At 47.5% G+C, this 26,384-nt stretch overlaps 1 protein-coding gene across 7 annotated transcripts in view; it reads right to left on the reverse strand.

Annotated features, from left to right (window-relative positions):
- The window catches only part of SLC4A4 (solute carrier family 4 member 4), a 1,258,962-nt gene that overhangs the window by 192,893 nt on the left and 1,039,685 nt on the right, over positions 1 to 26,384 (reverse strand). For all 7 annotated transcript variants that reach the window (XM_069626273.1, XM_069626270.1, XM_069626272.1 and 4 more), the window contains one exon: positions 12,701 to 12,892. In XM_069626273.1, coding sequence (XP_069482374.1) covers positions 12,701 to 12,892 — 192 coding nt within the window. The remainder of the gene's footprint in view (positions 1 to 12,700; positions 12,893 to 26,384) is intronic.

Genomic DNA, 26,384 nt, shown 5'->3' on the forward strand with positions numbered 1-26,384 from the left:
GTGTTGAATCTTTGGCTAGACGTTTTTCTTGCATTCTCGAGTTGTTGGTGACACTGACCACCTGGTCTTTGATTAGGGAGTTGGTCAAAGGTCCAAACTCATACGTGTGGCTCAATGTCCTCAGAGCAGCCACCTAATTATCCACTGGTTCCTGTGAGTCCTGAACTCTTTGAAAGAACTTGTTCGAACGTAATACTCTTCCTTGGTTCTAAGGGTTCTAGGAGTTTGTTAACTGCTAGGGTAAAGTCATTTTGCTCACATTGACCTTCCTCTGCTGGTTCCGGGAGACCATCGTAGACATGCGCCCCTCCGCACCATGGTTATGCAGAAGAACTGCCTGCTTCCTGGCATGTGCAAATTTATCTCCCCCAAGTTCTATCAAATCAGTATCGAATATCCTTTTCCAGTGCTCCCAATGGATTGGAGGAGTGCCAGATTCTGCGAGGAATTGTGGGGGAGGAGGTATGCTAGCGGCCACCATAATTGCAGTCACCTCTTCTCTAACTTTTCATCTCGTTCAGGGGTCTTATCTACTATATTTCATGTTTCCAACCCCTTCTGGATTTATTTTTTAGTTTTAGCCTATTGGCTTTTCCAGTACTTGTCACGCCTCAGTGTGTACGAGCGCAATACAAATAAAATATCCTATCATATATATCATATCAGCGCCTGCTGCACCACCGATGTTTATTGAGTTTGCCAATATCTGTCCCGCTCCGGAGGCACAAAGCAACGTCTTGTTGCTATGGACGCCCAGTGACCCACTGGTAGCCAGAGAGTGGCCATGCGTCGAGGTCGTTCCGTCTAGCGTGGCTCCTTCAGCCCACACGCACCGGGACGCACGCCTGCTCCAGCTCATGCCCTCTTTACCTTGCAGCTTTCTACCTCGCACACCCCCTCCCGCCCCTCCCCCCCCCCGGCACTGCTCTGTGTCCCAGGAGTTTTCGGAGCGGCACCAGGAGTCCTTGGAGGAATGCCACCTCGGCACATGCTGGCTGTATGCGACCTTTGGCCAGTCCGGGCCACTCACAGACGACGCTGACTCGCTCTGCTGGACTCTTCCAGGGGGGGCCCACAGGTTCTGACCGCCCCCTCACTGTACCTCTGACTCGTCACCGGTGTGAGAAAGACAAGGTAGCCCAAATTGATGAGTTCCTTTATTAATGAACTTGCAGAGTGCAGAGCACAATTCAGCCGGGCTAGCCCAACCGAAAAAGAACCTCAAGCCAACAACACTCTTCAGAACATATATACATCATAACACACTGCCAACCTGCCGTCCAGTTGCAAGGGTGCTACACAAAGTACCTAAGAAAGATAAAAGGAAAATAAATAAAATAAGAAGAGTTCGAATTGTTTAACAGCCTATTGGTCTATTTGTTGAACCATAAACGCTCTCCATTAGATATGCCAGTAATATCGTTTATCTCAGACATGCAGTCGCGCAGCTCTGTGGGCAGTGCGTATGTCCATCCCCGCAGACGCCCATGTGACCTGGTGCACTTTCAGGTATTTTTCCCCTTCGCCGCCCCCGTTCAGTCTCGGGAGGGCCCCATTCCAGAATCGGAAATGCTTTATGACTGTTAATGTGGAAAACGGTTCCGCTGCGAGCCGGATAAACATGAAACCTCACGTGCATCATTTTCCAGAACTCAAGCACTCTTGAGTGCAGCTGAGCAGGTCTGGGAATGACCTGTACGCACCCAGCTCCCGGATGTGCGTCGGCTTTGCTATTCATTTCTTTAAATTTCGCTCAATGGGATTTTAGCCACAAGTTAAATTGCGCGCCAAGTAGACAAATCCCTCGTGGTCTTGGAAATGAATGTGTGCGAACATCAAATAACACTCGAGCACTTGGAGTTCATGCCATTGGATTGGTCTGATCTGTCTGGGCCTGCTGTCCCCTCGCCAGGCAGGCATGTTCGGGATCTCCTGGAGCAGACATGGCAATGGCATCAGAAGCAAAGGGCGGCCTGGCCTTGCCCTTGTGCCTAGGTCCTCTTCTGGCAGGCCTGGGCACTGACTCCGAGTCAGGAGAACGTGGGAGGGTCGAGGTTTCTGGCCTTCTATGCAGCCGGGCCCATTTCCAGATCGACTTCCTCTTCCATCTACACCTTTGTCTCCAGATGATTTCTTTCGGTTTCACTTCTTCCCTTGTTACGCTGCATCAGCTTGGGGTGATTCAGGGGCACGCACCACGTGCTATTTCCCAAGGTGCATTACTAATGTGTTTTTATATTCATGCAGAGGGCTGAACCAATACAATTCCCGCGATTGTTCGCCCTTCTGGTAATGACCAAACAACCAATGTATAACAAGCATTGGCAATGCCAACAGTTATGACTTTTGATTAGGCAGGGAAAAGGCATTTGCCAGGCAGTGCCATAGTGGTATTCTGCTTTATTTCAAGGCACACGCAATCCAAGTTGTGATACCTTTTATTAGACTAACTAAAAAAATACTCTGGAACGGTGCAAGTCATTAACTTTGGAAGTCCTGCTGTGTTCTTTATCACATTGGTTTTACAGAGTAAATGTGTTTTTTACTTCATCCATTAAAAGCTATCAACACTTTTTTGAGGGATTCTAAAACCAGACCAACACTGCCAACCCTTTCTTTCCATATTTATTTAAAGACAAATATCACGATTTTAATACAAAATAGAAACACATTCTTGAAAACAAATCTTCTCTTACTAATAATGAAAGCCAATTAGTCCCTGTTTCGCTTTTTTTCCACTAAGCAGGCACTGCTCAATCCAGCTTGGCCACCCTTCCGATTAGTGCTTTGATATTGATATTGATATTTTATTTCGATTGCGCTCATGCACAAGTGTTTCAGAGCGCTCGTACTCAAGTGTTGCTGGGTCTTCCAAGACATCCTTCCATTACTGGAGCCAGACAAAAACTGCACTGGTTGCCCATCAAGCACCTGATTTCTTTTAAGATCCTTACACTTACTTTTAAGTGTTTGAACGCTGAAGCCCCCAGCTACCTCACTGAGCGCATTCAGCGCTATGTACTGGTACGACCCCTTAGGTCACTGGAACAGGCCAAGCTTATCCAGACCAGATTTGGCCTTACCAAATTTGGGAAAACCAGGTTTGATGTTGTGGCCCCTGTTATGTGAAACTCAATTCATCAAGTTATCCATCTCTCTTGTTGATTTCAAAAAGAAGCTGAAGACCTATCTTTTTACAGCCCCTTGCTTTCATGTTCTTTTTTTTTAATCCTGCATTCTCTTTTCTTTAATTGTCTGTTTGTTTCATGTTTTGTGTGCGACTTGAGGCCTGTGGGCGATTAGGCCCGTTAAGGAGAATTAAAATAAATAACTAATTAAGCACATGCTTAATCACAACAATTTTGATAGTTGGCCTATTTATGGGGTGCGTCCACGGGGTGTATGACCCCCCTACATTTCTCCTTAGCAGTTGCTCATTTGTACCGCTTCTTTCTAATACACAACATTACTCCCATTATTAAAGGCAGACGCTAGCAAACATAAGCTGTTTCCCAAAGGTTGTGTTGCAGAGCAATCCTGCCAGGTTGCACTACTACTGCACTGCTGCTCGCTTCTTGGAGTGACATAATCAGGTCAGCATTCCTGCCTGGAATGAGGGAACATCCATGCCACTAGATCTGCTCTGTGGCCAGATGTGCTGCATTGTGTCCCAGACAGTGCCTTTATACACTCCTAGACTTAAATGTTTTGTAGTAGTGCCTAATTTATAAATATTGATTAGGTAGTTGGCAAGTGCTGTCCTGCACTGTGGACATTGGCCTGCTTCTTTTCAGCATTTGTGATCCAGGGCAATGCAGTGCTGATTCCAATAATGTACATGCACTTAAAAAGCTCAAACATAGGACCTGAAAAATCTGCTTATCTGGACCAAATGGGATCCTCATTCTTAGGTCGAGGGCCTTGGCTCTCTAATGGTGGCCTATCTTGCCAGGGTGCGTAACATCATTCTTTTAAATAATTGACTACCAGAAACTGAGGATGTCAAACAACCTGTGATAATATTAGGAGGCTATGGCCACCATGGTTGCTGGCACTATGAAGTGGGTTATGACTTTGGGAGGTGGCCCGGAGTCAGTAGGTGGTGCAGGCTGAACTTTGGCCATGATAAGCCTGAGAGATTGCGTTTGGCTTTTGTAGATGGAACTACCCAGGGAGTAATATGTTTGAGAAAGTGGCTGGCAGCTGCTAAAGGATTCCTCCAAGGTGAGAAAATGCAAAGGGAATATGGACACGCGCTCTAGAAAGGAATAGCAGGTGCAATGGACATTGATGATGGACAAGCAGGAGTGAGCTACCTGAAGTGAGAGTACTAGTAGAAATCTTAATTTCAGCGATAACACACCATAAAAGAACACAAGGCAATATAAAAATAAGACAATCTTTCAGCAAATACAAAATATCATAAATAGTATAGTTAGATTAAGACAAGTAAAAACGTTTCCTAAAAGCATGATTGAAAAAGGTAACAATCACTTTAAATTCTACTTTAAGAGTGCAACTTTTCAATACTTCCAGTGCAGTAAAAATGTTTCCACCAAGAAGAGACCAAACTGGCTTCAACCAGCGGCATCTCTTCCTGGTGTAGGCAGGACAGAAACTAAAAAATAACTTTTCGTCCTCAACTGGGGCAAAACAACAGGGGCACCTGGCAAGCAGATTCTTCCCCCATTTGCAGGTGTGGCATGCAGGTGGCAAAATACCCAACCTGAGTTTTACAAATATAGTTTTCCCTTTCAAGTTCAAGTGGAAATCCAGTTACTGTTAAAATCCCCAGGACTTTTTAATCAAGTGGTAAGTGACCTCCCACTTGCTGCCAAGGAAGGAGTCAATCATCCTCCCCCAGGCCCAATGATTAAACAAGGTCCTAACAGGGCCTTTATATCCCAAACCTATCAGTAGGATTTGACAATAGGTCTGTAAGGCCAATATTAAGAAGCATAATTTGTACATGTGAGAACCAAGGGAACGAGCGACTTCCAGCCGTGCAAAGCAACTCGGTCAACCCTTCCCTATATGGTACAAGAGCCTCAGAGTTCCAGATCCTCATCCAGTATAACACAGGCAAGTGCATTATTAAGTATTTGATGTGGACTCACCCTACTTCACATACTACTTGCACAGAGGGAGCATTAATAGGCAAAGCAAGTCATCTTTTAAAGAATGTATTCTCGACCACTTGGATAGGTGCAGAATCAGCCCAGCCTCATAACTCCTCTCCATAGGAAATTTCCAATACCAATTGAATCAAGTATAGTTCTAGCAGTTACGAAATTGCCTCACCCCTCAATCGCGAAACCATACTGGTAATAAGGCCACACTGGCGTGCACCCGCCTAAGCACTGATTGCCGACTGGGGTGCCCATTTAAATTTTTGTTGAGTAAACCAGGACCAAATAATTGTAAGAATCGACCATCTTCAGTAATTGGTCATTCAAATAAAACTTGGATGCTAGACGAGCTTGATGCCCACGAGGGGCATATACCATTGTCTTCGTTTTTGACTTGTTGATACAAAGGCCTTTTATAACACATACTTTCCCAAAGGTGTCAAGTTGATGTTGTAACCCCACCAGTGTTTTAGCGAAAAGAACAGCATCATCAGCAAAGATAAGTAGGCTCCATTTGTGGGAACCCAAAGCAGGAGCATCCTTGGGCACTTTGTGCAGATCTGAGGCAATGTCATTAATAAATAAAAGAAATAAGAGAGGAGTCAACACACATCCTGTCTTACCCCGATCTCTATTGGGACTGGCTCTGTTTTTTCCCCATTGGGGCCCCAACTAATACGAGCACTGTTACCAGAGTATAATGACTTAATGGCTCGTCCCAGCGGTGGTGGGATTTGTATCCTCTCTAGGGACGCCCACAAACAATCTCAGGGAATAGTGTTGGAAGCCATTTGCAGGTCAACAAACACTAAATACATTGGGCGCAATTTCAATGTTACATGTTTGCGCAGCAAAAGATCAAACCTCATGGTTTGATCAAGTGTAGATACCCCAGGGCGAAAACATGCCTGTACATGCGAGAGGATACCCAAATTATACGCCCAGTATTCTAATCGATGCAGGACACCTTTGAATATATTTTCGATAAGGAATTGATCAGGGAAATGGGCCTAAAGTTTGACGGCAGCTTTGGATCCCCCTTCTTAAAAAGGAGAATAATAACAGCTTCTCTCCAGCTATCAGGAGGAGTATTTGTACGGAAAATAACATTAAAAAATGTGTTTAAAAAAGGGACCGAGATGCCAGGTTCACCCTTAAACAAATCTGCTGGAAGGGAATCAGGGCATTACTTAATAAACACAACCTGAATAAGAGCAGCTGGGCACTTGGCCTGTTTATACAACTATAGCTGTCATTTGCAACACACTGCCTCACTCTCTTGTCAGCACTTTTGCAGCTGCTCTACTATGCACTGCTCTGCAGTTCGGTGCAATGGATGCAATAGACAGTGTAAAGACACTTTTATGCCGGATATAGGGTGCTGGAAACAAGAACAATGAGAACTGTATGCTCACCCGGGTCAACTGAGGACTCTCCTTAGCTTTTCCCCCTTAATCCCTTGATCCAGAGGAACCAAGTCAGACTGTTCTAGAGGGTGAGTGTAAGCGTTCAGGGGACGGGAGAATCGGGAACCAGTCGAAAACCAGAGTCAGCAGGCACCGTTCTTTATGTTCTTTAGGAAACATGACTTATTCCTGGCTTTTTTTGGCACGCACTGTGGGGTGCTGAATGCACTCAATGCCGTGAGAACCCATTTCAAGTATGCAGCTGCAGTGAGGGAATTAAGCTCAAATCAGGCCAAGGCCCTCAACCTAAGATTCTTCACCAAAGTCTCCTGCGTTGCGCTGTCCATTGGATTTTCTGCCTCCAATCAACCTGGAAGTCTTGGTGGGGGTCTTGCTCTCACTTCTGAAAGCTCAAATCCCAGCGGCTCACAACCCGTAGGTAATGTAGATAATGGCGCATGCTCCAAGGACAGCCATAATCACTACCACGATCACAATCACTGCCAGAAAGTTAGAGGAAAGGTCTCAATAGCGTACCAAGCCACGTGTCAAGCTGCACAGCTCGTACTGAGCGTAATCTAACAGCCTCGCAGTACCAAAGCAGCCACTTCCGACAATCTCATTGATGATGGACAAGCAGGAGTGAGCTCCCTGAAGTGAGAGTATGATTCATCCCAGGATTGTATCTAGTCTTCGAGGCCGAATGAGGGAGTCGATAAAAGGCCCATCATCAGACCCATGGAGAGGTTGTAAAGACACTGATTTGTGCCTCTGGATTTGTTGCTTGCTAGCTTGACCAGGGACATTCTGCAGGTTATTTTATTGTATTGCTGGGGCATTATATTCACTTGTTTCTGTGTCGCCGAGTAAAGAAAGTGGGACACGCAAAGACTCGTCCCTAGAAATGGCTTCTGGGCAGGTCTTACCCGTAAGGCCCTTTGTGATCCCATAAATAATTTATGGTCAAATCATGTCTTTTTGGAGACGCGATGCTCGGTACCTGGGTTGGACGAAAGACGGCTAAGGTTATGTTGGATTCTGGTGCTTCCATTATCTATACTGATGCCATGTGGGTTAAAGAAATGGGCATTCCAGTGGTCACGAAAGCATACTCCGAACCAATACAGGCACCAAGAAGAAATCTCTTTTTTTACTTGATTGCAGGCTGCCAGTTTTGAGTAATTTTAGGTACTCCTTAGTTGCATTTGCATAACCCACCTACTGATTGGCTTCAAGGGACAGCAACCTTTTTCTTCAGAGTATTGTGCAGCAAATTACATGATGCCTTCCAGAATACAGGAATCTATTTGCCAATACCTGTTATTGGGATCTCACGAAATTGGCAGTGTCCTTCAAAACCTGCCGAAAGGATATCAACTTCCCTGACATAAGCAGTATGACTGCCCGATTGGCTTAGTGAAAGGGGCACGCATTCCTTGCGCTGTGAATACTCACTAACCTTGTCACAAGATCATGTATTACAGGACTTCATTGCAGCTCTATAAAATGGGTTTATTGGCCATTCGAGTTCACCTAAGGCCTCTCTGGTATTTCTTCACTCCAGATATGGAGAGAGTCTACTCCACTCCTATCACCTCTTTGGTATATTCCTTCCATTAACACGTGCCACTCTCTACCTGAAGGACCTATTGGCCAGGGGTGGACTGTGAACCAAAAGAGGCCCTGGAAATAATTTTTAAAGTGGCCCCATATTAGACATTTTCAGCAAGCCCAACCCTTTTCCTATGACAAAATGTGGAAACAAAATAGTTTACCACACAGAAGGGCGCAGAGGCCTACCAGGAAATATCCAGAGTTCTCTATAGGCCAGTCCACCCCTTCTCTTAGCCAACTGAACTGTTGACAGCGTGGCTCTGCTCCAGACTATTCCCTGCCTTCTTGTCCTGCCCATGTCATTCTTCTCGGTTTCCTGCACTCTGCTTTTCAGCTGCCAGCCACACCCTCCTGCTACTTCCTGTTTCCGGGTCTCACTCTTTCCGGGTGTTACAGAGGCCCATTTCCCATCGCAGCTCTCTGCCCTCATGACCACAGCTGTCCTCTTTCTTCCATCAGATTCCAGAGCAGATCCAGACTTCGGCACTGAGCCTCAGCACAGTGACAACCCCAAGAGGGTTTTTCCCTGTTCAAATCTTTCCCCCTCTTTGTGCCTGACCTTCCTATGCCACGTGTAAAGCAGTAGTTTAGTTTCTAGCAGTAAAGGGTCTTCTAAAAGGCACAGGCCATTCCTCTACTCTTCTCGGCAACCCATGAAATATCAGGGGACGCCAGTTTCTGAAAGAGAGTTTCAATAAGTCTCACAACATGGACGCTGAGGCATCACTGCATAACTCACATCCGGCAGTAGCAGGATAGTCCACTCTCTCATTCCCATGAGAACTGCCAATGCTCGCTCTGAAGACTCTCCACCGCTCACTGTACTATGCTTTTCAAGAGCTAGACTCAAACCACGGCTCGCGCTCATCAGGGCTTTCCAGCATCCACGACAACCATTCCTATTTAGAGCGCTGCTCCACTTTCAGTCACTCATAGCATTATTTCAGAGAAATATAAGAAATATAAAACTTCACAAATACAATAAACATAACAAGTATCACACTTACATTATATTAGATTCAATTGCATACAATGGCCCAATGGACCAGATATATCTCCGCTGGGGCTAATTTAGTTGCAAAGACGTCTCAGCATAAGTGTGACGCATAAACGCCAGTGCCTTAATGTCCCTTTAACTGTGGGAATTGGGGGCCAGTGGGACCAGCGGGCGTCCTTCTCCCCGGTGGGACGACAGTTCCTCCCGAGAGCACTGGCTGGCAGAGCAAGCTTCTCAATGGGCGAGCACTAAGTTCTATCATAGTGTTTATCTTTGGCCGGCATCTCCTGTTAAAAGACAACGGGCCTCATTATAAGTTTGCCGGTCCGGAAACAACGGTGCCGGTAAGCCTACCGGCACCGTTGTTTCCGGACCAGCAAACTACGAGTTCTGCCTGCCAGAGCCGCTGTGCCTAACAGGTCTAACCATGTCGGGCACAGCGGCCACGGTAGGCAGATTTGTCACGGGAGCACTGGCACCTTTGTTAACGGTGCCGTGGTCCCGTGTCCCCATTCCCAATGGGAATTAACTAAATTGCTGACGCCCGACTTCCCAGTCGCCGGACCTGGAATAGCCCGGTGGCACCGCGAAGTCAGGCGCCGGTAATTCATTCCGAGTCTGGTGGCAAGCCGCCGGTAGCACCGGCAGAGTTACCGCTAGACTCGGAATGAGGCCCATGTCCTGGCCATGCCTGGGTCCCCAAAATCTATTCGAACAGAGTCACAGGCGTTTCCCCCCTGTTGGCAGATCCTGTTGCAACTTATAATTCATTCTCTGGTTAGAAATAAGCATCCCCTCACTGTCCACATCCAGTGTAGACATTTATTTAGTAACGCATGCCAGTTTGGGGACCTTATGTAAAAATATTGTCCCCCCTTCCCAAGATGTCGATGCATGACTTCAATTACCGGTGGGGGTAGATGATTCATGGCCCATCCAGGGTACTGCCCTACCAGGAATAATATTAGCCCTGGGCACTGGCCTGACTTCTGCTTCGATTCAGGGGGCACGCAAAGCAATGTACTGCTATTAAGGTGGTCACAGCCACTCATTTCCTTTATGGGCTGGGACTCTTGATCCACTTGGACACAAGCAATGTTGGCGCTTGCTTGCTTCCCACTACTGCATTTCCCTCCGCCCTGGATTGGACTGGTGGCAGCAGAACATGTTGCAGGTGAAATCAAGGCAATTTATTGGCTGCCCTTTTTCCACTCTCTTTACTATGCCGTGAGCCCCCCGCAACCACTCCCTTCCCAACTGCCTCAATCAGAGTTAAAACTAAGTTCTTTATGGTCAAGAGTTCAGACACAGCAATACTACAGCGGCACTGCTTCTGCACTGGGCCCCCCTCGCCACTCTGTTCATGGACACATTTTACCCCTTGCTCATAGAGGAATGAAGGACAGGATGTTCTGCTAACCGGCGGGCATGACCTGGGACCACTCTGCCACATCATCCCTGTGAACAGCCTGGTAGTTTTCTCCACCCGGTGATAACCCACTGTAGAAACCATGTAGGTCAAGGATCTGCTTAGGGAGCAGAGCTAGCTCAGTAACAGTGTCTACTTGCGAGGGCATTCAACTCCCGCCCTCACGTAACACAAACATTTCCGGTCTGGCCGGGGGTGATGATGCTCCGTCCCGTGCTGCATTGGGGGCAGGGGGTCAGGAACTGTGGGGACCACAGGGGGTGCAATTGGAAGAAGTGGAATAATAGTGGAACTATCAGTTTCGTGGTCTTCACCTCCCCCGATGGCCACGTTTAGGTGAGGTCCGCTGGTAGTTGGGGGCAAGCTGCTATACAGCCCCCCAGATTGCAATTGGTCGGCACTGAGCTTGAAGCGATTATCTAAAGGCCGGTGCCCCGGAGAACGCTCAGAGCCCATCTCTTGATTGTTTAAACTAATGGACTTCTCACTTTAGGCAGGGGATTTTGATATTAATTGCAGCAACCCCCCCCCCCTGTTCCCCCTGCCCGCGGTCCAGGCTGACTGGGAAATTAAATGTGTTGAAAGAGCCCAAAAGCGGATGTATTTCACTAATGAAAGAGTGGTCTTCCTCCAAATGACACACATGCTAGGCTCACTGAACTAGTCTACAGCACTGGCTGAGGACGTGGGGGTTACAGTTGCCATGTTCCTCTTGACAGTCAATATTTTCCTCTTAGATATGCGTGATGTATAAGCACTCTGCGTGTCCTCCACTGAAGTCCTGTTAAAAACAAGATTGGCAAAGCCAACAGTTTTGGCTTGTGTATAAGTATTAGGCATTTGCCAGGCACTGCTACAATATGCCCACTCACTGGCACCATTTTACAGCTGCTACCACCGATGACCAGTGAATACCACTAACCCAGTGCCTGACAGATGCCTTTCCCATGACTACACAAACGCCCAAACTGTTTGCATGGCTTGTGCTTGATCCCTCTTGCATTGCAACTAATCTTATGTTAAATGTTACTACCAATGTGACGTTGTATGTCTTACCTCGAATGTTCCTTGACGCGCCCTACCCTGCCGCTCTACCTGATTCCTCCCCCCTCTGGTTCAGGGCTAATAACGCAGCCTTTGGCCTGGGGATGAATGCCCTCGACTTCGACTCTTCGCTCCACCCTTCCGTCTCTGGTATCTCTTCACCTAGGATCAGGCATGCAGGCAGTGGGATAAATTGTGAATATCCCTGACTTGTCCCGCTCTCCCACTCCTCTCTTCTAATTCCCCTCTTCTTCCCTTTTAGCCCGTGTGGCAAGGGATAGCCTTAAAGCACAGCTGCGAACGTCAGGACCCTTGATTTGCTGCCGCAATGTTGCAACTTACAAACCTACAAATACATTCATGAAATGTTACTCTTAAAAAAGAGCCCAATAACCCAGAGGACAGAAAATAAGATCGCCCAGCATCAAAAATTCATTAACTAGAATACGTGCATTGCTGCCTGCAGGTGTGCGCCACAATGACCAGGCGAACATGTGGCATCATTCCGAGAGAGATTCAGAGAGCGCAAGAGACCTATTTCTCTCAGCAGCCGTCTCGGTGCAACATGCCGTTGCCAAATGAAATGGTTAGTGGGATTTAGTATTCCAGCCACTGTGCCTCTCTGCATTTACAGTGAGTCATCTGGCTTTTCTCATGGCTTTGTGTCACTAGGTGGCTGGCTGCTCGGCCTGCATCCCAGGATGGGGGTTAACTGTACCATGGTTGTATTGCTTACTTATTTATTTGAATTTATAAAGCACCCAGCGGCCCGTAGGCACTGTGGCGCTGTTACAGAAGGTTACTTAATACAGCTAGGACAGGTAATTCATAGGCAATGACACAGTGGTACATGTCCAATGGCAATGGTGGGAGGGTGTTCCGAGGTTACAGTGGAACAGTGTGGAGACAGTGCACACTGAGAGAACGTGGGAAGAAAGGACTGGGGGTGGCAGGGAGAGTGGGGAGCGGAGTAAAGAGTTGTTTAGAAAGAGACAGCATCATTTCTGAGGATGATCTTTCCAAGCAAGTGCAAGTGATGTGGGGATGGGAGCGCATGTTATGCAAGCAACACAATACTCACCGTGGTGGGAAAATAGCGACTAGTCTTGAATTTCTTCAGGGCCATGGAGCAGGTGTAGGTCCCGAGGAAGAGGATGAAGGACATGAGAGTGATATCCGGGACATACTTGCAGTTGCTTCCGACCAGTAAGCCGCCATACTTCAAGCACTCTTTCTTGGAGAGCAGCGACCAGTCAATGGTGCCATTGTAAGCCTGCGGCAGAAAGGGATTAATTAGATAAGGTGAGCTCGCCCTTTCAAACACTGTGTGAATGCACCCAAAGTGCCCCACTCTGCAAGCCACAGCGGTGCTCACTCAACATACACAACTCTGCAGACACATTTTGAATACATATATTTTCTTATTTGACATCGGAAGCAAGTAGCTGTACTCACAGCAAGTTAATCTACAGACGCTGCAATGATTTGCATGGCAATTGAGAACAAAATGAAGGGGTGTCCCGGACTATGGGTACACGTGTTCCGATTATTCATAGCATCATTTCTCCGTCTATGTATATTTAATACATATGCATGTTTATTGTGGGATTTTTAAAGGTAGCATTGAACACCTGGCCTCCGCGCTGGTGAGATGCCCGCTGAAGTGGGTGATTACATCTTACTCGAGAAGCCCTTCCTATATTGTACTTACAAATGACATATAAATCATATTCCCTTATGTAACCATGATGGCTTCAATACATTGGTTCATGTGGCCGAGGAGCTTGGCCCCACCTAGGAATCCTAGTTTTCTACCTACTTTCTCTACTTTTGAGTGTTTCCTGGTTGGTGGGTTGGGTAACAGGAGAGCGAAACAAACGAGAAAGGGATCAGACCATTGCTATGGAATAAATGCGAGATTTATTACATTCATATTTCTATGAAGAATCCAGTCCAATCTGGGACCTTTTAGATGGGTTGGCTTCTTCAGATTCTAAGGCTGCTAGCACACGCCGTAACTATGGATGTACATTGTGATATCGTATCCCAAACGATCGAATGACGAAATCATGGAGCCCACTAGCCTGCATTTTGTAATTCGGTCTTTTGGGATTTTGGCTGTTTGTCACCCCGCACTGTCTATAATGTAAGCAGGGGACTCCCCGCAGCCCATTATACTGAACAGGGGTGCGGGGCATACCCCCACACCCCTGTTCGGTATTATGGGCTTGGATCTTATCTAGTATGCCGAATGTGCTCTAAACGTACATTCAGCATTTTAGAAGCGATCTTTTTGTGCAGTCCCTAACCGTGATGCGCCTGTATAGCGTGGGTAATTCAATCCCAGGTGTAAGTCGCCTACAATTATTAGTGGCCCAGCGGGCGCATGGGGGTTAGTAAAACCTCAAGCAATTTAGTCGGACAACCCAATTTTAATTCAAGGGGGCGATACATGATCAGACATTGTAAAAAAAGTTGGTTTTGTTAAAGGAATTTTGATAAACGTGACTTCGCAACCTTGGATGGGTGGGTTGACTTAACGATGGTTGCACAATTAAGGAAGATTTCTATATGATGGAAACTCCACCTCCTCTCCCTTCAGGTCTATTCGGATTGTAAACAGAATACCCGTCAGGCTTAGCGGCAAGAATGGCGGGCCCAGAATGGCGGCGCAGCCATGTTTCTGTGATAGCAAGGGTGTCCAAGCAGAAACTTGAGCCCGGCTGCAGGGAAGCAAGCTTCCATTCATTGGTGCGCGTTTTAAGGCGCCGTTTAATTGGACAGTAGTGGTTTTTCGGTTTGTTGATGACATGTTTTCAGAACATGTTGCGTTTCCAGCAGCTGTTTGGAAAGGTGAGCTTCTCCATGCACCTGACTTGATTTGCCGATGACTGGGTGTCATTGCCTGCGTATCTGTAGGGGGTCCCTCGGGGGGTGAGGGGGGGGGGGTTGTCAGATGTTAAAGAATCTGCGGAATGCTTCATGACTTTCATGCAGGGTCAGACCTTCACATTCACAGAAACATTCCAAAGGTTCGGAACTGTATGCGCCCTACTCCTACACAGCGGCTGCCATTCTCATGTAGCTCTCTGATGTCTTTCGGGGCCCTTTGATTAGCAACCCTTGCATTTTAGGTGTCCGAATAAAACTATTTTGCATCTCGAACAGAGAATACAAACTTCATTTATGTCAAACGTTTTAGCTGCTACACACTTTTATTAGAAAGCAATGATAAATTTGATATATCATCAATATTATTTAGTATTTCTTCATTATTGCCTCAAGTAAAATGTCGTCGCTATGATATTTGCTCAACACTTCTTCTTCTCGATGTTTCCATTTGGACATAGTGGCATCCATCCCACCTACTCTTGTCACGCATGCGCCTGAGAGTCTGGCTGGCCACGCTGATTGGATTGGCTGGACCTTGGATTGGATGCTTCATAGAGTAGAGGTGGGCAGTCCACCAGTCGGCGTGCAGCTCGCATGGCACAGGGCACCACTAGGGGCACCATGGCCCAAGAAGACACTGCTGCTGGGAACGAGGGAGTAGATACTGGTATTTCCTCCAGGTTGTGCCACATTTCTATATGCACTGAGGAAGCAAGAGCGGCCTGGCAGACCACCGCATGGGTTGGGCATGGGTTTCTTCTGACTAAACTGAGATGAGAGGGTGCAAGAAGGCATCTTTGGTGCACCTTCTTGTGCCACTGTGCTGCTCAGCAGACCTGTTCTTTGAGACAGCGAGCAGGAGACAGCTCACTCTCGGGAGAAAACCTATGCCCTCTAGCAAAGTGTGTGTCCTGCAGGTGTCTAGAGTGTTTGTGTGCTCGACTTTAAATAAGGCGCTACATTTCACCCATTCATATAGAATGACAATATGGCTGCATATCACCAACGCACCCTGGCCCTCAATTTGGAAAGGGCACTTTAAATATGACCCTTTACAGAATGGAAACACGTCGCGCGATAGCTGCATTGTTGTAAAATTACCCTCATAGAACATTCCGTCTCACCTGAAATTAATTGTATCTCTGTAAAGAACATCCAAAAATATGTATGGAAAGTCAGTTAAAAATAGAACATTCTGTCTCAGCGGAAAACACCATATGCACCCTCTGCCACCATCCACGTCATCAGATTCCACCATCATACACCCACACACTTTGCCACCATATGCATCCTCTGCCACCATCCACGTCATCAGATTCCACCATCATACACCCACACACTTTGCCACCATATGCATCCTCTGCCACCATCCACGTCATCAGATTCCACCATCATACACCCACACACTTTGCCACCATATGCATCCTCTGCCACCATCCACGTCATCAGATTCCACCATCATACACCCACACACTTTGCCACCATATGCATCCTCTGCCACCATCCACGTCATCAGATTCCACCATCATACACCCACACACTTTTCCAGCATATGCATTCTCTGCCACCATCACACCATCAGATTCCACCATCATGCACCCACACACTTTCCCACCATATGCATCCTCTGCCACCATTCACGCCATCAGATTCCACCATCATGCACCCACACACTTTGCCACCATATGCATTCTCTGCCACATCCACGCCATCAGATTCCACCATCATGCACCCACACACTTTGCCACCATATGCATTCTCTGCCACATCCACGCCATCAGATTACACCATCATAAACCTACACACTTTGCCACCATATGCATCCTCTGCCACCATCTACGCCATCAGATTCCACCATCATGCACCCACACACTTTGCCACCATATGCATTCTCTGCCACATCCACGCCATCAGATTACACCATCATAAACCTACACACTTTGCCACCATATGCATCCTCTGCCACCATCCACGTCATCAGATTCCACCATCATGCACCCACACACTTTTCCAGCATATGCATTCTCTGCCACCATCACACCATCAGATTCCACCATCATGCACCCACACACTTTGCCACCATATGCATCCTCTGCCACCATTCACGCCATCAGATTCCACCATCATGCACCCACACACTTTGCCACTATATGCATTATCTGCCACATCCACGCCATCAGATTCCACCATCATGCACCCACACACTTTGCCACCATATGCATTCTCTGCCACATCCACGCCATCAGATTACACCATCATAAACCTACACACTTTGCCACCATATGCATCCTCTGCCACCATCCACGCCATCAGATTCCACCATCATGCACCCACACACTTTGCCACCATATGCATTCTCTGCCACATCCACGCCATCAGATTACACCATCATAAACACTTTGTCACCATATGCATCCTCTGCCACCATCCACGCCATCAGATTCCACCATCATGCACCCACACACTTTGTCACCCTATGCACCCTCTGTCACCAGCCACACCATAATATTCCACCCATCCACTCTGCCACCATATGCACCCTGCCCTGCCAACCATATCAGCCTCCACCACCATACGCATCACCATCCACACAAACACACACAACATCAGCCTACGTCACCATGTGTGTAACCATCCACACATACCCACCATCAGACTAAGCCACCACAAACTCTGCATTACACCATCCATACACACCCTCCGCCACCATCTGTACCTTGCACAACCATCTCTAACATGAGCCTAGACCACCAAACATACCAATAAGCAAACATCATCACCAGTAGCCTGCATCACCATACACACCATCGTTCACACATACAAGCCATCAGCCTACACCAGCATGCACAACACCATTCACACATACCTACCTTCAGCCCACGCCCCCCTATACCACCATACACACATACCCTCTGCCACCGCACACACGCTATGACACCATCTGGAGAGAGCCACATCTTGCCTCATACCATTCAACACCCTTGAATGCCATACACACACTCACCTACCATACCATTAGACTGTAACACCAGCTGCAAGCTATGAGACCATCCACTCCCACTCTAGACCACCCTTCATCAACATACCCACTCTACACCATCACTCAAAACATCATCCCCGGCACCATACCCACTAATATCCAGGCATACCCACCATCAACCTTCGCCACCATATTTGCCAGTATCCACAAATACCCGCCACAAGACTAAACCACCATATGCAGTACCAACCATACATAGCCACTGTGAACCTATGCCACTATACGGCTCCTCAATCTCTGTGTCACTTAACACCCTTTGCCCCAATCCACACCCACTGCCGCAATCCACACCCATAGACAAAATCAACACGCTTTGCCACTTTGTCACATTCCACACCTTCCATCACAATCCATATGGCCCAAACCACGCTGTGCCGTCTGCCCCAATCGGCTAATATCAGCCTATTCTGGACCCAAACAAATAATAGACAGCAATTCATGTTTTTATTTTTTTTTAACTTAAGGGAACTGTCATTAAAAAAGCACAAACGTTGGAAATATAAATGTTAAGGTTACTTTAAACCCTCAATGTAAATTAAATTTTCATGCACATAAATATGGCCTCTTAAATACAAATGACACCCTTATTCACACCACACAACTAATCCACAACACGTTCTTCACCTCAAGATCCAATGCCAAAATGAAGTTAAGGTTTCACTTGCACAGTTAGCCTTGTGAAGTAGCGGTGTGGTGTGATTTCTAGCGTGAGAGACTATAATTAGTTTTATCGATATTTAACATTAATTTGTGTGGACTTCTATAAAACACACGCGTTTTAATTTACTGCATAGAGCAAAGCCCCGCATGTGCCACTGGTATTCGGAACTGTAAGGATCAACTCTTTACAGAGTTGGCAAAAGTGTGCAGTGATGTCCATGCCATGCTCTGCTCTATGCTCGAGAGGCAAGGCACGGTGGCCAGGCTTCCATGCTCTATGCTCGAGAGGCGAGGCACGGTGGTCAGGCTTCCATGCTCTATGCTCGAGAGGCAAGGCACGGTGGCAGGGCTCCATGCCATGCTCGAGAGGCAAGGCTGGGTGGCCGGGCTTCCATGCTCTATGCTCGAGAGGCAAGGCACGGTGGCCGGGCTTCCATGCTCTATGCTCGAGAGGCGAGGCACGGTGGCCAGGCTTCCATGCTCTATGCTCTAGAGGCAAGGCACAGTGGCAGGGCTTCCATGCTATATGCTGGAGAGGCAAGGCACGGTAGCCAGGTTTCCATGCTCTATGCTCGAGAGGCAAGGCACGGTGGCAGGGCTCCATGCCATGCTCGAGAGGCAAGGCAGGGAGGCCGGGCTTCCATGCTCTATGCTCGAGAGACAAGGCACGGTGGCCGGGCTTCCATGCTCTATGCTCGAGAGGCAAGGCACGGTGGCCGGGCTTCCATGCTATGCTCGAGAGGCAAGGCACGGTGGCAGGGCTTCCATGCTCTATGCTTGAGACGCAAGGCACGATGGCCGCGCTTCCATGCTCTATGCTCTAGAGGCAAGGCACAGTGGCAGGGCTTCCATGCTCTATGCTCGAGAGGCGAGGCACGGTGGCCAGGCTTTCATGCTCTATGCTCGAGAGGCAAGGCACGGTGGCAGGGCTCCATGCCATGCTCGAGAGGCAAGGCGGCCAGGCTTCCATGCTCTATGCTCGAAAGGCAAGGCACGGTGGCAGGGCTCCATGCCATGCTCGAGAGGCAAGGTAGGGAGACCGGGCTTCCATGCTCTATGCTCGAGAGGCAAGGCACGGTGGCAGGGCTCCATGCCATGCTCGAGAGGCAAGGCGGCCAGGCTTCCATGCTCTATGCTCGAGAGGCAAGGCACGGTGGCCGTCTTCCAGCGAGAGGTAGTGATTCACTTAATCTCATTATCTGGTGCATCATTTCTCTCCTCGTGCTTTACGAAACTATGTAAGCCTATTACCCAGGCATGCGTGTGTCCGTATGTCACGTTATAAAATCGCCTCACCCAGGAGTGGGTGCAGCTTACCAGCTAGCCACAAGATGTCAGGCGTTCGCTCTTTATGGACCCCTGTCAGACTATTTTCCCTTCTTATTCTCGGCGTTTTCTTTTCTGAAATCTGACACTTTTGAAGAACTTGCTTTAAATCTCTAATCTCACATTTCTTCTCAACGGGGCCACTTTTTTTTAGGCCGAATGTCCTAATCGCTCTCACCTGATCCCTCTGTACGTTCTACCCACACCTCACTCTTTTCAACTGTTCTCTGTTCTTCCTTTTCTCCACTCTTTTCTCCTCAGCTATTCACCCTCATTCTTACGACCCCTCTCGTTCTGTCCATACAACGCTTTTTGAATCTGCTTCCATTCGTGACCCATTCCTGTATCCGCCATTTTTAACCCCCTTAGTGAACTCCTGGGACTTGAAGTTCAATTCTCTAATAGCTCCATTTAACAGCTGCGCTAAATCTTTTGTTGCCCTCTGGCAACAATCCTAAATCACCCAAGCACACCTATGTATCTATACACTTTCTCTCCAGAAAACCTTCTGTAGATGCTTGGCTAACCACTCATTTAAAACACTTTGGAGCTCATGTTCTACAGGGGCGTAAAGTTAATGGAAAGAGTAAAAAGCTTGCGTAAGGGTTTTACGCCTTGCATTAATATTAACCCTCTTTTCATTCATTTGTATGTGGGAGTGGAGCAGCCGGACGCAACTTGAACATCTGCCGTCTTTCTTCCTCTCCGCCATACAAATGCTCAAGCATTTGCAACTGCATGGATTTTCATGCCAGCCCAAATGCTCGAGATCCCTATGGGGTCCGCCTGCTTTTTGCGTCAAGGGATCCATTGTAAACGCTGCCTGCCATGCTCACATGGCACAACGTGTTTACAATTGCAATTAAACCCTGCCCGACATGTTCGCATGTCCGGCAAGGTTTAATTATAATAGTGAACACTGCTTATCATGCACACATAGGAAGCAGTGTTCACAATCGTAATTAAATCCTGCCGACATGCTTGTAGGGGGTTTAATCATAATTGTGCGCAACGCTCATAATTAAAAGTGAACGCTGCCTGACAAGCAAGCACATGTACGCCACCTTTTGCCCCGCACGTTTGCACTCCACCGTGCAAATGATGAAACTTACCAGCGGGGAGCCGTTTACATTTGCAGTGCTAACGTAAAGGCCCCCTGCCATCAAAATATATGTAGGAGCATAATTGAGCTCAAATGGCAGCTCATTTGGGCCTGATTCACAACGCATTTTTCGATGCCTGCATCCCATTGGAAACACTTTCTGAGTCAAGCTCATTTTCCCTTTATTCGGTTCTCTCCAGACTTAGTGAATGCTCCCTGCACGTCCAGCCCTCTTTTTGTTTTGGCTGTTCTCATGCCTCTGCTCGTTATTTCTCTGCTCATTTGACTAATTCTTTCCCTCCATATCTTTATTGATCTTGCCTACGATTTCAACCCAGTTGGCCTTCTCTTATTGTTGTCTCTGTTGTTATTGTTATTGTTTATTCATTTATAGTGCGCCCGCGCCCGGAGGCATCGGGGCGCAAAGCATGTAACAGAGTTACATATGACAGTATAAAATATAAACAATACAGCATATATACAATGTGCAGCCATATACAGGAGAGTGTGTCATCGAGGTACATATATACAATAGGTAGATTACTTAGTGGCTGTTTTTTATTTAGCTGAAATTCAATAGAGTGAGATCCCAGGAAACATACTAGGCGGTCAGCATTCTAGGGAGTGCAACCACTTTTTGACATTGGCTTTAAAGCAATGGAAGGGAGATATGCCTCTTAATGAGCCAGGGATGGAGTTTGTATGGGAGGACCGGTCCAGAAGACCCCCCTCCCATACCTCTTCTCCCCCGGTGAGGTTCATGGCTCACCGGGTGTCCTTCCTGCCACCAGGGCCCAGGTGGCGGGTGGGGCACTGGCTGAAGACATTGACCAAACCTGTTCAATTTAGCTAGGCCCTGGAAACCATTTTGTATAATAGAAATGGCTTGAGCTCTGTGCACCGCCACACGGCCCCCACCCTTGGAGAGTATCACTTATCCCTGTGGCCACAGCTCCCTGGCTGATCCGCTAAGAGCCCGTTCCCATGAGCAGACGGACATGAGCTAGTGTTAGATACCAACACTGTAACATTTCACCTTCCGCAGTGTATCGCTGTTTCCAGCAGGGCCTGGGTGGAAAAGAACTGTACAATGGTCCCCTGACAAAAGCAAAGTCCCCAAATACTAATGAGCAAACCACCTTTGATGAAAGCGTTCTCTCCACAACCTCTCTGGCTAAAAAACCTGTAAAATATATGAAAATGGCAGGATGGGTGCTCATATAACATTAGGGATGAAGCACCCACATCCCTGTAGCTATGCGCAAATGGTAAAAACGTCCCGGTGGTTTTTCATGTTATGTGTGTTATCGAAAAGACTGCACCCCACAGTCCCGCACCAAAACTGAACTTATGCTGCTAGAGTGCAAGGGAAGACAAATGCAACCATACTAAGGGCTCATGTAAGGGGTGCACGAAGATGCACCATATGGGTGTCCGAGCCCACTATGTGCCACTGCCGCCAGTCGCAGTGGCGGGTTGTTCCTGCGTGCTCCACCAACCTTAGTCCTACCTCACTTACCCTGTATGTATAAGCATATAACAAAATGTTGTAGTTGCTAAAAACGTAGTGAACAAGTAATGTGCTCAAACTGGCCATATAGATGGCACCAGCAATGTCAAAAACATGAGCTTTGGAAAGACTTAATGAGTATTGTATATTATATGAATGTTTATGTCTCTTCCACTTAAAGTCTGCAACACACGAGGAAAATACCTTTGTGAGCACATGCAAGGCCATTCGCCCTCCCTCCCAGTGAAGCCTACCAGACGAAAAAGCAGAGGCCTGTGCCGCACTGCTCCACCTCCCCCAATTCGGCTGGAGCCGCTTCAAGCATTCGCATTCCCCCGCAGCACCCAAGCCCACAGCCTGCCACCTGAATTATTTACAACCCAGCAGTAAACCCTGGCCTTAAAACACAGATCCAAAGGCGCCCTGTCCTAGACTCCACGACCCGCTGGCTCACCCTAGGTTAATGGCCCCTGTAAAATTAGGACACCCAATATTATGGCAACATCACAAGAACACATCCATAATGACTTCTAACAAGACATGATAACATAGACCGCCTGTCCCATGCCCCTAGACCCAACCCCACGACCTCTGATACCCGGTCAACAGGATGGTGGTAACCATGTATTGACGAATCGCCGACAGACCCCACTCCAGGTGCATTCCTCCTGTGTTGCATTAACCTGTAGAATAACCTATTAGAAGATTTACCAGGGAAGATAATATTGCAATGTTGAATGACTGCGGTGTGCGTGGCCCTAGGGCAGAAAGTCAGGAAAGACATTCATCTCTGACACTGATCATGGTTGGCACAACAACACCGTCCGGATGAGCCCAGTTGACCTGCCAGGCCCAGCCCAACCCACGAGGGTAACCAGTGACGTCCTCCAGCCGCGGCAAACCACATCGCAGCAGCACCTATAGCTAGTCGTCGCCACGCAATCCCCACGAACTTGTGCCCCCTATAGCATGTAGGTTCTTATGACGTTTTTTGTAAATATATACGCCTGTCTTTGCTATTGTCAGACAGAGCGCTCTCGGAGTTTGCAGAGTTCTTTGCATGCCCTATTTTGATTGATAAACTCCCATTTAAGCTCACCCGCACTTTGTCCTGGCCTTATTCCCATCTTGGGAGAGTCCATTATTGTCTCTCATTGCGGGGAGGATCGTGCTATCTGGGGACGCTTGCCTTCAGTGGTGACCCCGACGTGATTTTAACTTCTCTCCTAATATATATATATCCTTACCGTCCCCTTTGGCACGAAAATCTCCGGTCGAAAAGGGATACGCACAGTGCGCCGGCTCCGGGAGGCTGCCCGCCAACGGCGACCGGTACGCTCAGAAGTGCGCACTCACCAGAGAGAGGGTACGGGATCCCGGTTGAAAAATCCCCTTTGAGTACCGCTCGCCGGAGCCGGGGCTGACCGTTGAGCAAACGGCAACACTGCCTGGACGGACCCAGTTTCGGAGACTCTCGGTTCAAGACGGGCACGTGAGTATTGAGTGCGAGAGACCTTAAAGGGAGCAAGGGAGGAAATATAGAACGGGGAACAAGGCTGGTTGAAAGGGGGGCACTTTTGGTCTACTAAGGACCATCCTAAACCTTCTTTGCTTTTTCTTTGCATATGGCCATTAGGATTAAGAGGTGAACAGAGATAAAGAGACGGGAACCTAGCTCCGCAAGGGGGTGGAAGGCGGCGCCGAATAGTGCTATCTTGACTAGTACTGGCAATATATGAAGAAGTGGAATATGAGATAAAGGTGTCTGGTAAAGGAAGACCCGGAAAATACATTAGTGACTGCTACTATTTCTATTCTTCTCTCTGGGTTTACGGGTAAATAAAAGCGGGTTAGTACAAACAAAGATATAATAATAAGTAGAAAAATAATTTTACATCAAAACTAGAAAGACAAATATATATATATATATCAGATTGAGACGGACAGGGACAGTTGAAAAGGGAGGAAAGAGAGGACAAACTGGGCTGTGAATAGAGTGCTGCTTATGAGTGTGTATGCATCGTATATGTCAGAACATATTTGATATAATAAGCGTGTAAAGGTGGTCAGAAATACGTAATTGTGGTATGGTTACGGTAAGTGTGACCAGGAGAAACATCAGAAAGAAGAGTGTAATGTGGTACAGTGAGTGTTCATTTCTTTGATCTGCTGGGTTCAATTGTCAAAGTTATTGATGGTTAGCTCTTGTACGTGCCCCCTAAAGGGTATAGAATAGAGGCTGTGTGCAGCCATTCTCATACTGTACAGGTGGCAGGAAAACGCGCCAATGCTCAATAAGACATAAGTACGAGAGTTCACACGGTGACACGTTCATAGTAAGAGGCAGACATACATAGAGAGGTACACTAGCACCCAGCAAGTACGAAGTATGGGGGCAGACACACCCTTATCACATATTTGTAAGAGGTTACCTGGGTACGCAGAACGGATTAAGAAATATCATGACCAGTGGATCACAGAGTTGAAAGGAGAAGGGTTACCTCAGATATGGCCAGAAGGGGGATCATTTGACAAAAGCGTCTTAGATATGGTAGCCACATGCATTTGTTTGAAATATAAGGGGAAGCAGCTACACAATAGGAGGGAAATACTAGACCTATGGAGACTGTATGAAGAAATACCCCCTCCTAAGAAAAGGAAATTAGATACTGACCTACCATCTACTACTGACAACCCATTGCTGATACCAAAAGATGACAAGGTACTTTCAGAAGAGAAGCCACCGATTGAGGTAACTAGGTTGTACCCAATGCTAAATAAGCCAGTGCCCGCAGAAGGATATAGCAACCCAATTTATGTACCCCCAACGACAACCACTACCACTCAAGGGCCAACTGCACCACCACCATATGAGAGTCATAGGGAACGAGAGCAGGTAAGTACACCAAGGGTGGATATAGAGAAATTGACAGGGGATCTAGAATCCAGACTCTCTATATCCAAAGATGAGCTCTCGAGAATTAAAAGTATATGTGAGCGGACTGCAATCAGCACCGCTAGATCAGAGCCTGCATCAGGAGCGCAGAGTGAGAATAGGACATTTGGAGAAGGATGGAAAAAAGGAGAGATACTGTTTCGGATAGAAGAAGAACCAACACGGATAATTGAACTAGAGGGAAGAGAGGGGTGTAGTGGTGATGAAGTAAGGACCACAGGAGGCAGAGAGGAGCTATTGTGTGATATAGGGGATGACTTAGAAGAAGGTGAAAGGCTAAGTGTGGCAATGGGAGGGGGAAGCGAGGAGTTGGATGGTGCATGCTCAATGAGAACAATGGACGAGGAATGGACAGGGCGACTAAGGAACAGATTGGGAAAAATGGCGCCATTAGGAAAATCAGGAGTAAAGATGAGTGCAGATACAACGACAAAGGGGAAGCTACAACTCCCATTGATACATAGAGGAGGAGGGATCCGAATTACATACCCTGGGCTCAGATGGACAAGGCCAATTTGCTAAAATTATTGCCCCCGCTATCAGGAGGGGCAAGCAAGTCGATATATGCCTTTGAGAAACACACAGCCGGGGTACCTCTAGCAATAGGTGACGTGAAGAGTTTGCTAGTATCAGCAGTTGGGGATCAAGCTGACAGAGTATGGGTAAAAGCTGGCTTCCCAGGAGTAACGTTAGACTGCGATCGTAATGATGGTGCCTCTTTCAATACAGTACGTGCCAGGGTGTGGGATGCCTTGCGGGAAACGTTCCCAGATACCCCAGATTTCCAGTCGGTAATGCAATGTACAATGAATGACAGGGAAGATGCTATGGATTACAGTTTTCGAGTCCAAGAGATGTGGAGAACCGAAACGGGCACGCCCAGGTATCAGTCAACATCATTATTCTATTTTATAATAAAGAGGGGGCTCCCAAAAGAGGTGCAAAAAGCACTTGACAAAATAGCAGGTATTGAAGCAAAAGGTTGGCCCGTAATTCAGAGCATAATAGTTCACCACTGTAAAAGAATAAAAGAAAGGGAAAAGGAGGTGGCACAGAGAAGATTGGCAGACGAAGCGAAACTAGTACAGACAAAGCTGGTGAAGGTCGCCGCGGCAGTAGCCGCGCTCCCACACAGCAGGGAGGGAGATGATGAGGAGGAGGGGCTGGTAGCAATACAAGGAAGGATGGCAACGAATTGGACAGGAGCAGGACAGAGGCAGTGGAACGAGCAGGAGCAGAGTGGAGGTCCGCAGTGGCAAGAGTGGGCCCCTCGAGGGGT

This window comes from Ambystoma mexicanum, chromosome 6p, assembly GCF_040938575.1.
Source record: "Ambystoma mexicanum isolate Mex_15411 chromosome 6p, UKY_AmexF1_1, whole genome shotgun sequence".
Lineage (NCBI taxonomy): Eukaryota > Metazoa > Chordata > Amphibia > Caudata > Ambystomatidae > Ambystoma > Ambystoma mexicanum.